The 17,046-nt window shown below is 43.6% G+C and overlaps 1 protein-coding gene across 1 annotated transcript in view; it reads right to left on the bottom strand.

Annotated features, from left to right (window-relative positions):
* SEMA5A (semaphorin 5A) overlaps positions 1 to 17,046 on the bottom strand; it is a 1,863,338-nt gene that overhangs the window by 1,109,401 nt on the left and 736,891 nt on the right. The window contains exon 5 of the mRNA XM_078687625.1: positions 4,823 to 4,868. Coding sequence (XP_078543751.1) covers positions 4,823 to 4,868 — 46 coding nt within the window. The remainder of the gene's footprint in view (positions 1 to 4,822; positions 4,869 to 17,046) is intronic.

The raw sequence follows: 17,046 nt of genomic DNA, 5'->3' as shown, positions 1-17,046 counted from the left end.
AAGCTTGCACCGTCCCAATCTTACTGACCAAGCTACCCCACTGGACACCCCCCTCACAAAAAACTGATTACAGAGTCTTCTAAGACTGCCTAATATCCTGGAGAGAGTGTAAGAGCTGTGATGAACGTCAGCTGCACAAAGCCTTCACACAAGGAGCTGGAAACCTGGATATCGACTCTTCACTCAGACACTGCCTGGGGTGAGCCAATATCATATGACGCATTGTGGCGCTGTCGGGCTGTATGCTCTTGATACCCAATAACAAATCATGAAGACCATGCTTATGGCCTGGTAACCTCTGATTCATTCTCCATCACACAGAGTACAGCTCACAGCAGATCTCTAGATTATGCAACCTAGGAAAGTGACATTTATACAAATTGGTGTTAGGGGATGAATCTAATGTAGCGGCTGGATGCCTCAGTGTAGCCATGCGCTTTATAAATGCTCACTAATAATGATAACAATAATAATCATATATACATCATACAAAATGTGATGGGAGGAAGGCTTTTAAATAATACAAAGCAGTGGATGTTGCTCCAAGTATTTTTACAATCCATTGTTTTTCACGACTATGCAATTCTAGGCAGAGACCCGCCTAATGCAAATCAATACTGACCCTGCTCCTCATAGAAACAACTCATCTCACACCGCCAAGCAAGACTAACTTTCAAAGGGAATACAAGCAATCCCATGCCAGCTTTTGCCATATTTGACCCTGTCAGTGAGGTGTAGCTTGGATCCTGTGTCACATCGCAAGGGACCTCCATTTGGGAATACTCTTGGCATCTTAGGGTGTTAGATCAACAAAATAAAGGTGATTGGAGGAATGCTTACATATAGTCTAAACAACTGACATTTGCTTTTGGTTGTTCTTTTTAGCTGAATCAGATGTCAAATTATTTTAAACTCTGCAACACGTGTAGCAGAGTTTTTAATAAAGGGCAGACCCTTTACTAAGGTTAAATGGGCACCTGTCAGTTGCTGAATGCTGTATTGCAGTGTTAAACATACAGTAACAAGATGAAATATTTGCCCAGACAGTGTTAATGAGTGAAAATGACAGAATAGGAAAGTAATACTGTCACAAAATGTTATGTCTGTATTGTGCCACATAATTTGCCTTTTATTGCTGCAGAATTTATTCAACCCTGATGCACAAATTGGACCTCCCCTGCAGCATAAATCCAGTGACCCTGAATATAACTTAAGGAAAAGGCATAACCATTTCTGTAAAGGGGTTGCCTATAGCAAGCAGTTTTTGAGGACAGCTGAGTCTGAGTGCAGGTTTGGCAGCTTTGATGCCGTTGGCTGTGATGAAGCACATAAACTGATTAATCCTTCTAGCTCACACATAAAACTGATTTTGAAACCTTTTTTAGCGAGAAATTACAAATGTGCATGAATTGTGCTAAAAATACATTGGAGAAATATGAAATGCAGATCATGAAAAAATGTAGTTACTGCATCGTAAAAGCATACAGAAGAGTGTAGGTTGAATAAAAACATTCATTAAAATAGCATCGGATCGTGATTTACTAAATTGTGTTGGTATATTTAACATGTAGTAGAAAAGTGAGAGTGACACTCATGTATTATAAAAGTTCATAAATCATCCTCATTAAATAACAATGTGTGTGAAAAATTAATGAAACTAATGTAATTTAGATGGCATTATGTGTGTATTTTAGGAGTCTCATTTTAAACTTTATGTTTTGCATACGTGAAAATGTGCACCAAGTGGTGACAGAGAAAAGGATGCTGTACGTTTACAAGATTAAATGATTTGACACTTTCAGAGAATAATCTTCATTTAAGTATGAATGAGAATTACTAGAAACAACATTAATATTCTGTTTTGAAATATTTTTATACATTGATACTTTGAAAAAGTAGTAATACGCCATAGTTATACATGCCAATTTTAAAGAAAATAAATTACTTTATGAGTGCAAATGAGTTAAAGAATCTCAAGACTCTAGAATGAAATGTATATTTCAAATCTTTTATATTTTATTTTTCATGAACCAAATTCAATTTAGGCCTGCATTGTCCTTACTTGCTTGCATTTTGTTCTCATGGAAAGGCTTCTTAGACTTACAATGTAAACTGAAACTATGTTTCATAGAGAGAGTTCCCATGCACATACTAGGATTACTTGTAACTTTTTTGTTACCTTGGGAACATCTGCCATGAGATATTGTTCTCTTAAACTCACTCATGTGGTCCTGTAAAAGGACCATTGTTGAAAATAATATACACTGGATGGTTCATTGGCTTACGTGCTGCACCGCCTTTTTGTTGTAATATGTCTTCTTTATGCTGCTTGACAATCGCCCTATAAAAACTAACCAATAGATTGAGTGGTCAATCCCGATGAGGTTATCCAGGAGGTGTCACTCCGGAACTTGTAGATTAATATACGCTTTGTGACGAAGCACTGGTGTGTGTATGCAGGTGCTGTCAGACACCCTTTTCTTTTTCCTTTGGAGATCTTGCTCTTTTGCAGACTGAGGGACATAGTTTGTTCCTTGCGGACTATATCGGTTAACGCATAAACTGTGTGCGCTATTCCCTGACTTTTTTCCTTCATGGGAGAGAACCTTTAAGCTGAGATGGTTCATTCCCTTTCCTGTACTTCACTAGGACTTTGGTAATTGATGGCCCACAAAAGACTACATTTGATTCCTCTGCACTCCTAGGAGAAATAAAGGCCCGATATTTATGTATTTACTCTTTTAAAATGTACTGATAAAACTAAACTATCCTCAAATCATGTTTCTGCCTATCCATGTCTCATCTTCAATTATTGATTGTACATTCCAATTGAGTATTAATGAGAACCGGGAATCTGAATAGAGAGATCTCTGGATAGTAAATTCTAATGTTAAATATTCTGCATAACTCTGAGTTATTGGTTTGTATGATTTTAGTCCGACTGAATTTCCCCAAGAGATTTGGTCTAGCTGTGATAATTCTGTATCTGTATTGCGTAGAGTTGAGTGTTATATATATGAATCTAATTACTAGTTTGTAGGTCAATTTTCCAATTCCTGATCCTCACTGGATAACTACATTGGATCCCCTATATCTGACTCCTCTCAGCACAATAAAGATCCATTGGAGGACCAGGTATATGAAACCTGAAGTGTAGTGTTAAGAGACAAGGTGAGAAATAGTAAACCTGCCCAGTGGCGCTACAACAGCTGCTATCCCTAAACAGTACACATTTCAGGAGCTGTCACTATGCAAAAAGATACATGAAGATTTCAACAGCTGGTCTTGCATCTTTCTGAATTCCACTCTCATAAAACCTCTACTTAGCGAACAACAACCCAAAAAAGTTGACTTTATAGTGGCTAAACATGGTTAAATCAAACACAAGAAGGCGTCTGTCAGTAGTGACAGCATGCAACACAGTTAGCTAAACCTACAAAGCACTCATGAATCATAGAACAAACAGTCTAGCTGCTGCATTCAAAATATGACAGAGTTTTATCTAAAAAGGCAGCAACTTTTTATGGTGATTGTTTACAACCATACAAAGCTTGTAACCTTTAGAGAAATCCTTTTAGAGCCCACTGTATTGAACGATAGCAGTTAAATTAACTCTATCTTAATTAAAGGCCTGCAGCACAAGTGGGGGGCTACAACAATAAAGAAAAGGCACTTAATGACCTGTAAATTCCTCAGCAGACGTGCTTTATTGCAATGTATGAAAAAATATAAAACATAAACAAGATTCAGAGAAAGAAACATTAGAAATATTGGGGTAAGGGACCTGCGGTAGCCATTATTTTAACTTTGCCATGTCAATATCGTTAATGGACCAGAACTTAGTCCATTATATGGTCACCCGCTTAGTCACAGGCCTTATTCCTCAGGCACTAGTCTGTAACGACTGAGAAAGATTTAATAAACAGCAACGAGATTGGCAGAGAACTTTAACACTTCTAGAAATGTTCACCCAGTGAGGCAAATGTTAAAAACAGGAAAAAAAGGAAGCATTTGAATGTTGGAGAAGAGGAGGCAAACTAGTGAGAATTTGCACTGTGCCGCCCCATTAAAAACCCACATTTTGCCTTTTGAGGTGAGTCAGTGCTGCTCCATCATCACCCGACTAATTTGGGCCTGATTACGAGTTACCCAGACAAGTATACATAATGTATCGCATTAAAATAAATATGATGCAGTTTATTGGATGCGATAAGTTTGGCCTTTCGTGAATTTTGCCCTGAAAATGTGGTATAGCATGAGGATTGCGGTGCTAAATCTAAATGTTCCGGTGCTTAGAAAGCATTTTCAATTATTACGTTGGGGCAGGTTTGAACAGCTGAAGTTTAATGGGATGAGAACCTTATCACAACCAGTAATTATATAAATACTGCACCACGCCTAACTGAAATCTTTGTGCAAACAGGTGCTTACGCAGGGATCACAGTTCTTCGAGGCAGTTGAAAACAGCCCATTTGTTTCTTTAGATGGTTAAAGTATTTTGCCCTGTCAGGTAGACTCAGGTTCTTCCATTTAAGGACTGCGGGCCTTACCTTTCATTATCATGCCACAAAGGGGCAATGCTACAGTAAATCTGCGTGGACTGAGACGAGAGTGCATTCGGAAGCAAATTACAGATGTGACGGATAATGAGCAGAAGCAAACAGGCTGGAAGCCTGAGCGCCGTCTGCCTGCCTGCGAAAGACTCATAACGTCTTGATTAAAAGCCGCAAAACATCTGCCTGCGCCACATCAAACATCAGAAGCGCGAGAGCGAGACAGACGAGGAGACAGGAGGAAAGATGGCGCAGCGCGCGGCACGCACCTGGATCAGCGACAGGTCCTCGAGCTGCAACCTGAAGAGGTAGTTTCTGCAAAACAAGACATAAAATACAAGCATTAATCATAACGCGGAGGCACGCGGCGCAGAGCAGGCAAACAAATCAAGGAGAGATGAGAGGCATGTGTTCTGCTAGTCTGGAATATTTTGTGTCATCTCTGCCAGATGACGGGACTGGGACATTTTTTTTCCTTTATTCGTTAGAGCTAAATAAACCCTGTTTTTCACCCGTAACATGAACAGTTCTCGAGCATCTGGGAGGTATCAGTAAAGACAACCCAACTGTGCAAGAAATAGGTAGCAATGACGGAGACATCTAAAACCTGGAGGGGCAGATTTACAAGCCCCTTGCGCCGCTTTTACGCCGCAGTTGCATCACTTTTGTGACGCAGCGGCGGCGCAAAAGATGCGCCATGGTGCAGGTACTTACAACGTGACGCATCTGGGAGATGCGTCACGTTGTAAAGACCTGCGCCAGAAGGGGGCGTTCCTGTGCAGGGGGGGGGGCGTTCCGGCGCAGGAACGCCTCCTAAAAGTGGCTGAGTGAAATCTACAAGATTTCACTCAGTCACTTTTGGGCCCATGCTGCGTCAAAACCCTGCGCCTGCTTGAAGCAGGCATAAGGATTGACGCAGCATTCTAACAAAAGGGCCCCCCAGAGCATTGCTGGAGCTGTGTCGTGCTTGCGACGCAACTCCAGTAATGCGCCACTTTTACGACACAGATGCGTGCCGCATCTGTGCCGTTTTTTCCCCATGGTGCGCCGTATTGTAAATGCGGAGCATCCATGGTGGTGTAGGCATGGCGCACAATAACTGGCGCATCCCTGCTGATATGCAGGGATGCACCAGTTATTGTAAATCTGCCCCTAAATGTCTCAGCACAGTCTGAATACTCCAGAGTCCAGAGCATACACGTGTGGAGGTAAACTCCCTCAAAGCACTAACCCCTATAGCCACGGGAATGTATCAGATTATCATTCCCTCATAAATCCATCAGACAAAGGATGCCGCACGTAACAAAGGATTACATTTCATCTACTGCATCTGCTTTGTTGGGAAGATAAAGCTAAGGGAACTTTTTTATAGTAAAAATTGGGAAACAGTGAAAATAACTTTATTTTCTACGTTTTTGCCTTGGTATTCTATGATATAGGATGTTTGAAATTCACTGAGAAAGAATTTGTACATTGTTTAGTGTGTGCTGCACATAAACTGAAGTATTTTCAGGACGGCAAGGCCTGACTATTCTGAGGTACTTTATTAACTCCTTAAAATTATGAGAATCTGCAGAGATGAGAGGCCCACCATTCATACAAACCCTGTGACCTGCACTCAGAGGCGCAACTAGAGCCATATTTCGGCGGCTACCAAAAATTTCGGGGGGAGGGCTAATTCTTCCAGTGATAGAGATACACGGGCTCTAAGAATGGTTGAAAGAACAACAAAGCCTTATTACCAAGTAAATGGTCTTTAAAAGACCTGCTAAGTACTCGGGTGTGGCTGTGTGTGTGCCCAGAAAGCTGTCCCAGCCCGGGCTGACACACAAGACGGGTTGGGGGGAGGGGGTATGGGGATGAAGCCCTTCAGCCCAATGGGTGTTACACGCCTGCCTGTGCTCTGATACCTCCGGGTCTTGCCAGTGCTATATAAAACTCAACATAAATAAATAAATAAAGCAGCAGAGTGTGTGGACCTTCACATAAGCGATTCCCCGATCCCTGCCTACCACCATGACAGAATGTGCAGCACCGTGAGCAATGCCACAGGACCGAATGCAAACTGCCCTAGATGGAGAAAACCTTACCAGGAGTAAAGGGAGATGGGTAAGCCAATAAACTCATGGGGAAAGCCGGGTCAGAGCCAAGACAGAAGCCTGGCTTGGATTGTAGAGCAAACATAGGAGCCAAGCCTTCAAAGAATTGGCATGTGAACCAAGCAACAGATGTTACTTAAATTATGAGAAGGCTCTTTAAAATTCAATATTTTTTTCTGTTTCAGTTTAGTAATTGAAGATTTTATTTCTACATCGAACACTATAAAAATAACAGATTCTGAACTAGGAAAGATGTATTTGCTCCTGAAAGCTATGACGACCTTGCCATGGATGAGCCAAGAAACAATTACATTTGTAATATGCACTATACATGATTGGTATTGATATAATATATGCATAATTTCATAGTCTATTAAACGTATGGCCTAGGCTTTTGTACAGTCCACAGTCTGAAATGAATTGCTTCAAGGTGCACCATTAATGTTCCAGTCAAAGAAAAGGAGGCCCAGGGAAGGGATTCCTTTGGAACAAGTGGCAAGGCTGGGGTAGGAGTCCAGCTTTCTGTCCACACCATCCGGATTTCAGTCACTGAGCAATGTTCCTTTCTCTCAACAGTTTAACAAGAAAGAACAATGGTTTGTGTCTACTTGTGTTTCATGCTGTCAATGAGGGCAGCACCTGGTTCAATAAAGGGCACTTGCTGGACGCTTATAGGATGTTAAATCAACTGGGCACAGTGAAAGACACATTTCAAAAGAAAAGTGCTATCTAAATGCAAAGGGGCAAATGAGAAACAAAAACAAGCATTTGGAGCATAAAGGACATTTCTGCTGAATAATAAAACCATTCAACGTGCAAATAATGTAGATCATTCTATTTTTTAGTCAATATCTCCAGCCTTCCCTAATTTAGAAAACCTTTTTAGGAGTGACTCAGCACACAATTTAAGAAAATAAAATTTAGCAATAACAACGGTGTCACCGAGATGCTACACAGTTCGCTCAGGTTGCAGATTTATCCCTAAAAAGCGTATCTGCAAAATGCAGCTCCCGGCAGCCATGATTTATTTGCACTGCTTTTCAGGGGAATGAGATCAAGCAGAAAAGAACACATTCAGGCTGGAGCCAGGGCCGTGTACAGCATCCCTCTCAGCTGCCATCGCTTACTAGGAGGCAGATTTGTCAAAACTGCGTTAAGGGCGGAAGGGGGAAGGCCTGGGGCTGTGGTCTCAGTCCTGTTATGGCTTGCCAGACCCATGTGTGTCTGGGCGGAGGGGGGGGGGGGGGGGGAGGGGCTGGGCCAAACACAGACATCTGCCATAAAACCAGTCTTCAGCTTTACTTGGCTCTCACACCAATAGCAGGACATAATTGGTACGGTGTGGCAGAATAAATATATGTATGTATTTTGGTGAAGCAGAATCCATATGCAGTTTCTAATTCAAAATCAAGTAGAATCAAGAATTTGCAATGCAATAGGTCATGCATTTGCGAGTGTTTAAGCTATTGGCCTTGTAAATGACAATGCCTTTTTTGATAATTAACACATAAATATAAGGCATTATCATTTACAATGTCAATAGCTCAAACTCTTGTAAATCCGAGACCTATTTCACTTCAAAGAAGCAGCCTCCATTGTCCCGGGATGCATGGAAAGCGAAAGCATGCATGGCGCACTAAATGTTCCAGGAAAGCAAGTCGTGCCTACAGTAGGGGAAATTCATGAAAGAAAATAGCGCTTCCAGACTAAATAAGACGTACCGTTTAACAACCAAAGTAAAAGGGCCAGTCCTCATGGATGGTTACAAATGAAGACAATTCGGTACTAAGGAGAGATTAACATGCCTATTAACGAATCAGAAGCCCGCATTTACAAAGGACAGTGACACAAGCCAATGAAAAATATTGGCGGAGAGTGGGCGGAGCTTCAAGTCCATACTCAAATACAGCATGCCTCGCAGAGCAGCGCATGCGCTGCCCAGGCTCGACCTAAAAATGGCATTCACTTATTTTACACATGCCAACATTTCAGCGATGAAATTGAGGAATTAGTCTCCAAATCAAGGATTTGTCAGGTGAGTATTAGTTTTAGTGCTAATTAAGAGATGGAACAGGAGGAGTAACACTACTGTTGTGGAACATTTAGGTTGTGCATCTAGAAGGCCAGTTCCTCCACTAGAGAAAGCACGAAAAATAAAGAGTACATCGGAGTAAAGAGTACCTGCCTGTGTCACAGTACCAGAATAACCTCATTCATGCATTACAATCATACAGTGACTAGAATCAAGCAGCTTCCTACGAAAGCCTGTTAGGAATACTAGTACTAGGCACTAGTGCTACACATCAGCAGTGCAGGGAGAAACCATCAACAGTGATTCAGAGCTACCCCACTAGTAGTCACAAGCTTTGCAAATGTAAATTAAACAAACATAAACCAGTGCTGCTCGCCCTCTACTGTCTTGGTCCAGGAAGAACAGACATTCTTAAGGCAGTGTTATACAGCACATCTTTTCTTCCTAGCTAGTCTTGTGTTTATAAGTTCTAAACAAAAATACATACATGGGTGCAGCAAACATTAAAGAGCAGCTGCATAGAGTAAATTGCTTCGACAGAAGATGACTTCCTCCTACCTTATTTTGTTCAGCACATAATCTAGGAGCTTGTAGTACAAAGCCCTCAACACCACTCTACTGTTTGCTGCCAGAGCAGGCAGGGCCCTTCTCTCATAGCACTATTTAGAGTGCCTCAGGTTCCCGCCACGGAACAAATAAATACTTTTGCCAGGATGCCGGGCTTGTACTCCGGAGCCCACAACACCACTCAGCTGTTCACCACCAGAAGAGGTGGGGCCCAACTGTCAGAGTGCAATTTAGAGCACCTCAGCTTCCAGTCACACAGGAGAAAGAAGGACTGTTCTGAGGATGCTGTGGAGACCGAGCCAAGAGCGGGCCTGTCTGCGACCATTCGTGGTCCAACAAGGCCAGGCTGGGCCCCATCTCTTTCGCCCTCTTCTGACTCATGGGTAAGTGTAACATCCAGTAACACCACCACCATTAAGGGGGCATGCCAGATTCCCTTCATCATTTCCTTCTTGACCTACGCATGTGGGGCAATACCAAAGAAAAAACTTCAGTGGAGGGAAGTGAGGAACCAAATCGCAGGCTTATCTGATACAAAGGATTCTGATTTCATTGCGGCCATTCGTACCATTCAGGCTGACCTCAGTATTAAACCCAGTTATGTGTCGAATGGGGCCGCCTCTGTGACTGTTGTTGCGGATGTGCATCAGTCCAATACTGAGGCCTCAAACGAGATTGAACAGCCTGCACATAACAGAATGTTTAATTCCATCGCATCCCCTTCAAGCCACACCTAGTATCAAGCATTTTAAATATGTTATCTGATGCTATACCATACATTGCCATCTTTATAGATGTTCCGCCTCTTAAAGATGAGGTGTCAGAAAACTTTTACCAAGTGAAAAATAAAGTTGTACAATGGGTTAACAGGCGTATTGGAGGATCTTCTTTATTATTATACCAACATAAAACATGGTTAGACAAGTCAAATGGATCACCCAGAGTTTAAAAACCCATAAGGGGTATTGTGTGGAGTATCATTTTAGCCTGTCAGAGCTTGCAGGCAGGCTGCTTTTAAAGCTTGAACATGCTCAGTGTGCCCCATCTACAATCCTGGTCTACTCCCTTGGCTTCTTTTATCTACCAAGTCTGTCTCATAAATCTCATGTGGCCCTGTGCGCTGTATCCAGATGGTCACTGGAGTTTCCCAAAAATATTAAATGTCAAAACACGCACAACAGATTAGACACACTCAGCTCTCTAGATATTAATGACTAGTTGGGTACCACTCAGAGCTGCTCAACTCCTACTAGTCCAGCAGAAGTTGAAGGGGGTCCCACAGCAGTTGGTATGGCCCCCTATTTAGTGGAGCTTTTATGCTAGAATATAGCGGGTTTCAGCAATAAGAAATATTATAACACGCAGCTCAATTTTATTAAAAATATTAGTATTATTTGCCTTCTATGGGAAGTAATGAAAGGTATCGAATTCTGTCTTTGTGGAAAGGTTTAGCTCCTTTTTGGGTTTCGCCTGCCGAAGGCTGCGCTCTGCGCAGCTTTTCGGCGCAGGCGAAATCCATTGTTTACAATAAGGACTTCAGGAACGTCCCCCGGCTCCCATTGGCTAGCTCCATAAATGGAGGCTAGCCATTGGGTGCCGGATCTGTCCGTCAAGGCCGGACCAGATTCGGGGGCGTTCCCGAGAATTTTTCTCTTTTGGTCACGTCATGCAGCGGTGGGCGTGGCTTATTTTTGGGCTCGTCGAGGTTTGTTTGGGCCATTTGGCTGCTGACCGCCGGTCGAGGAAGTCCAGGTGAGTGGTTCCTTTCCTGTCCCCCCTCCCGCTGTCGGTTCCTTTCCCGCTGGCCGTTCTTTTCCCGCCCCCCCGCTCCTGCTGGCCGTTCCTTTCCCGCCCCCCCCTCCCGCTGCCCGTTCCTTTCCCGCCCCCCCTCCCGCTGGCCGTTCCTTTCCCGGGCTTAGGCAGTGAGGCTCATAATGGTGCGCAGCGCTGCGGCAGGGGGCCGGGCCCCTGCGAGTATGTTTGAGATGGTGCGGGCGGGGCCCCGGCCGGGCCCGGTGGGCCCCCCCCTGGGAGGCTGGCTGGAGTGGGACAGGGACTGGAGGAGCTAGTAAATGGTGCGGCTGCGGCCGCCGGCCGGGGCCACCCACCCTGAGACAGTCAGTCTAGTCAGTGAAGTGACAGTCAGTCACAGTGTTCGAAAATAAATGATTTCATGCCATGGTGCGTGCGGGGCCCCGGCCGTGCCGGGCCCGAGTCAGGGTCTACTTCTTCGATGGCCTGGGGGGCCGGCAGGGGCCCCGGCCGGGGCCCCGGGGCCCGAGAAGCAAGTCCGAAATGGTGGAGGGGCCCCCGCCGGCGTCACCCTGTGAACTGGTGAGTGTGTGTCGGACTGTCTGGACTGGAGTCACTCTGGACAGAAAGTGAAAGAATGAAAGGCCTGTCCCGCGGCCCGCCGCCATTTCATAGAATCAGGCAGGCTTATACTAAGATAACTGTTATCATTCTTAATCTAACTAAGCCCGCCCGCCTGATTCTATGAAATGGCGGCGGGCCGTGGGACAGGCCTTTCATGCTTTCACTTTCTGTTCCGCACTTCCGCGTATGCGCGTGGGGGCGTGGGCACTAGGGGCTGGGTGCTGCTGAGTGGTGGTGACACGCACAAACATCATGCGCCAGCCAGCCGGGCCAATAAGCAGCAGCACTCAGGTGCGTGTGGGGCGGCCGGCATGTGCGTGGCATCAGGGGCGCCCGGGCACGGCGGCGCGCATAGCCATAATTTAAGTTAACATAACAACAGAAGACAAGACAACGAACTCGAACAACTTCTGCCTAATAATCCTTCTAACTAAGACAAAACAAAGAAAGCAGCAGCCCAGGCAGCCCGCCCACGCTCAGCCTGTCCCGCTGTCCGAGTTCCGAATCAATTCCAATCCGAACTCGAAGTTCAAGTAAGTAGTTTGTTTTGCTGTTGCAGCTTGTTGTGCCCCGGTCCCGGCTTCAAGGAGGTGCATGGACCAGGCGAAGCCTTTGTTTAGAACATTGTTTTTCATAGCGGCCAGGACGGTTTCAGATTGCTATGTGTGTGACATTTTCATAATTTCAATGCAATTATCAGTGACATTTCAATGACTATGAGTGTGACACTTTCGCTCGAGCAAAATCAAGCAAGGAAGCAGAGGGAAACATATAGATAATCAGAAATTATGGCTGTTTGAGCAACGAGAAACTCTAAGAAGATCTTGGAGGGGCACTAACCAGAGACAGACTGATGATGAATGACTGCAATTCTTAGTAACATGGCAGGCATTCGCTGCAGCTGCTCAGTATATTATCTCATCAATCTGATCATTCAACCATGTGCTAGCCTAAAAACAAACTTTATAGCATTGCAAGTGCACCTAGGAGATTGTACCCTCACTCAGTCTCAGGCTCTTCTTTGCAAGCCTGGTGAGCCGGGCCGGCGCTGCGGCAACTCAGCTGCTTAGGTTTCAGATTGCTTATGTGTGACAATACTTTAGCTCAGTGTGCTTGTTTGTGACATTTCATTCTCTTTGAGTGAGACTATAGAAACCAGCAGTTATGCTTTGTGCCAATCTGCACACTTACTGCACCCCCACCGCAGCGAATTGCAGAGGGCGTGAACTACTGATGCAGGCCAAGCTAGGACTAGAATCTGCTGGGGCCTGCCCCCGCGGCAATTAACCCCTTGCCACAGCTCGCGGCCTGGCACCCTGAAATAAGTGTCATAGTAGAGTAGGAATTAAGTAGTCCCAAATAGAAAGTTCATCTACAAGAATTTACACTTTACAAACAGTTCTCTGCAACAGGAGTGCTCACCTAACCGTATCTCTGATAGCAGATTATGTTGCTATCGTACGTTAACTAACAGTAACACAAATAAAGAAACACATGCCTTATGGGTGGGCAAAATAACGAAAAAGGAATAGGGTTAGCGAACATTCAGCATTTTGTGTGAAAGGCAGTTAGTTGTCTCTGGTCTCCGGTAACAACTGACTGAGAGGTTACCTTTCCTACAAACCTTCAAGCAGGAAATGGCTCGAGGCCGGGGCTTACATCAAGAACTCAGCTCCTATGAGGTATTTTCGACTTGAAACCGTCTTCCCACTGGATAAAAAATAATGCACAAATTCATAAACACGTAAAAGAATAAAATGATATGAATTACTCGGAAATTGTGCGGGATCACCCTTGCATAATAAAATTTCCCCACCAGGCCTACTTACAGTACTCTTCTTTATAAAAGCACATTCCTTACAGGATATGCCTAAAGAAATGGTCTTGTTAGACAACAGCCAGTTCTGCAAACATCGTGTTAACAATTCATTTGTTCGTGTAAGTGGCAGCGCACGATCAGCTGCCGCTTACTGAGCCTGAAATTCAGAATCCCCAGAGCTGCTGGGCATGGTTGCAGGCCCGAGGGTGCAGGTGGGCTGCAACAAGTGTGTGCCCTGGTGCCTCCTTCCACAGTGGGGACATTAACAACAGGCTTCTTGCGCTATGCCTTAAAACAGTTCTGTAATGGAATGGGTTATTTGGAGCTGGTGGACAAAGCCTGGGGACAATGGTGAATGCATGATACACTCACTTATCCTTGATTGTAAATAGGTCACACCACCCAAAGCTTCCTGCATTTCCACACCCTTGTATTCTCTGTGTAATCACTGATTTTCCTGCAAGAAAATGGTGCCAGCCAAGGTATTCTTCCATTCTTTATGAATCGAGTTTCTGTGTCTTTGCCTATAAGTCTCATTCCTGTTCAGGTTTTGATGGAAAAGCAATTGTTGGCTAAGTATTTTTCAGTGCGTGGTAGATGACAATAACGGGGTGGCTGGCCGTTGCTTTTTCCTCAGAAACCGTGGATTAGCAATGTATATGGTTACTTGCCTTTCCTCAGAGTCAAAGATTTTGTGTGTTTTTGTGTTAGTCCTAGATTTTTCTGTGAAGAGAGGTAGGGAGAACGTAGCAATACACTGTTAGTCCCCAAATATATTGTTCAAACAGCAAGAAGTGAGATGTGGGCTGCCCTGCCTCTGGGTGTGTGTGTGTGGGGGGGGCTCTGGGTGGGTGTGTGTGTGTGTGGCTCTGGGTGGGTGTGTGTGGGGGGGCTCCGGGTGTGTGTGTGTGTGGGGGGGCTGTGGGTGTGTGTGTGTGTCTCTGGGTGTGTGTGTGTCTCTGGGTGTGTGTGTGTGTGTCTCTGGGTATGTGTGTCTCTGGGTGTGTGTGTGTCTCTGGGTGTGTGTGTGGCTCGGGGTGTGTGTGTGTGTGGTAGTAATTGCTGTCTGCTGAGCTCGTCCGTAGGGTACAATAGGTCTCACATTGCGAGAGATTAAGCTAATGGCAATGTAAATGACAAAACCAACACATAAATACAAAGTTTGTCATTTACAATGCCAATAGCTCTAACTTTTCCAAAGGCGAAACCATTGCATTGTAAATGCTTGTTCTTTCTGGTTATACCGGCTTCATCGTGGAGAGCCAATGGTAGCCTAATCATGCTGGTTTCGCTTGATCACTTGAGCGTATTAGAGGCAAACTTCATCTCCTTAACTTTTTGATTCTCATGGGAGACTTTAATTTACATCTGTGTGGGGAAAGATGTTCCAAGCACTTAAGCAGGCAGGACAGAGACACTAGAAAGTGTATATATATTTTTTTAACAGCGAAAGAGTATATAGGATAGGGGATATGCAATATTTTATATTTACTATCTTCCTAGAGAGAGTATATAAAAAAGCACTCTCTTGATCATAGTAAGTGATGTCAATTGGTAGGTTTTATGTCTGAATCATAATCATATAATACATCTTCGAGTTGGTCTTGTGACTCTATCTTATCATATTTCACTAATTCACATAACTCAGTAGTCACCACCTATGGAAATTGTCTGATCTGGTTCTTTCGATTCTTATTCTAACAATACACTACAAAGCAGACCCTGACGTTTTTGTTTCTTAACCTGATAGCGCACCATAAATTAGGTCCGAAATTACACAATTAATTTTGTAGAATAATAACTTGATTGGCAATATGGAGAAAAGCTGCTTGTTACCTATAGATATAATGTGCGTCTTGATTCATGTTGCCCACAACTAACTAAAACGTTTCATTTAAAAAAGAAATGTTCAAATAAGAAATGAATTAAAGACAACAGTTGAATAATGTGACGATATTTCATTCAAGTTATAATAGAATAATCTTAACGTAATAAACCCATAGAGCTTAAAATGCCTATTTAACAATTCTGATTGTAGTTCCTTAAACATAGGAACCTACCAATTGGATTGGAAATTTACAATTGAATATTGGATATTTTGAGATTATACAGACCGTTTCCAAATTAATGATGGGACACACACTACTCGCTGAGTCTCACTACGTGACTGAGAGGTATGAATTATGATTAACTAAATATATTATATTTCTAGAGTCTAGACACTATATAATTATGAGCAAACAAGCATGATTCGTTCAGTAATATGTTTCCATTTCAAAGAAAGGATTTGATTAGAGGTAAAGAAATGTTATGATTGGACTGGGTGTGTTTAACTCCATCACTATTGATAACAGGATGCCTTTTTTGTAAAAGTCTGGAACAACTAGTGTGCCATATAAAACTGTTGATGGTGCACCCACATGAATGGCCATTACACATTTCAATAAAATAAGAATATTGATGTGAAAAAAAGATGGTGTTACTCTGAATGCACTAATGTATAATTGTATGACAGCAAAGTTTGACATAATTGGTATCAGGTAGATTGTGTGTGTGTTTTTTAGATTGATCATGGATAATTCCATGCCATTTTATTAAATTATGTGATATTTTTATTTAGGATTATTTTTCTTATGTATTGTAAATAAAATGTTGTATCTATGTATGTTTTTGTACCCCTGAAGAAGTCTGTGAGGACGAAACGCATTGACTACGGTTCTTAATGGAATATGAGAAGAAGAAAACGATTAAAGGGTTCCAAATCTCACGTGTCTCATTAATATTATGAACTGAAAAAGCATGTATTGAATGTGCCAACTATTTTAAGAAACTTTCTTGAACTACTATTTGGTCCAAGTGATATGATATACATATTTTAGGGTGTTGAACCATTGCAGATTGATGCAGAGAAGGGAAGCGTTGACAAACACAGCCCTGCATCAGTTCCTGAGTCCTTGCGGAGGCGATGAAACAGTTCTGCTGCACTCAGGAGAAGAGATGCGTCGAATGCGGACTGTAGGGGAAAGTGATGTGTTGATCCAAAGACAGTTCTGGTCTGCGGGTGAAGCATCGAAAAACTTGCTGCACAGGTGCAATCCGTGGAAATATGGATGCAGCGGAGGTAAATGCGGCAGCGGCAAACAGACGCTGCATCAATTTCTTGAGGCACGGTCCCAGGATGCTTCGATTCTTTTAGCTGCACAGGACAGCCGGCTTCGGAGTCGCTGCGGTGATCTTGGTCTTCGGTGGTTGGTGTACTGGACTCAGCGTGCAGCAGATTTTCAGGCACTGCGTTGATTCTTTGAAAGCACGGTGGCGGTGCGTGGAAATTCTCACTGCATGGCAGTGCTGCTTCGGCAAATCAGGTGCTGGAAGAGTGACGAGTTGATTTTCTTGATTTTTTAGCTCCCACCTACAAGATTAACCTCCAGAGGCCCAGAACTGGAACAGAAACTTTATGGCTGGTCAGAACTTCCAGCAGTGGAGTTCGCAAAAGCCGGTGGTGAAGTCTTTGTGCCCCTTCACAAAGACTTCAGAACAGGAGGCAAGCACACACAAGCCCTTGGAGATTCTTCACAAGCAGATTCACACAAAATTTCA

The sequence above is a fragment of the Lissotriton helveticus genome, chromosome 4_1 (genome assembly GCF_964261635.1).
Source record: "Lissotriton helveticus chromosome 4_1, aLisHel1.1, whole genome shotgun sequence".
Classification (NCBI taxonomy): Eukaryota; Metazoa; Chordata; class Amphibia; order Caudata; family Salamandridae; genus Lissotriton; species Lissotriton helveticus.
Note: the sequence above shows the minus strand (reverse complement) of the source record. Positions and strands in the feature narration are given on the sequence as shown.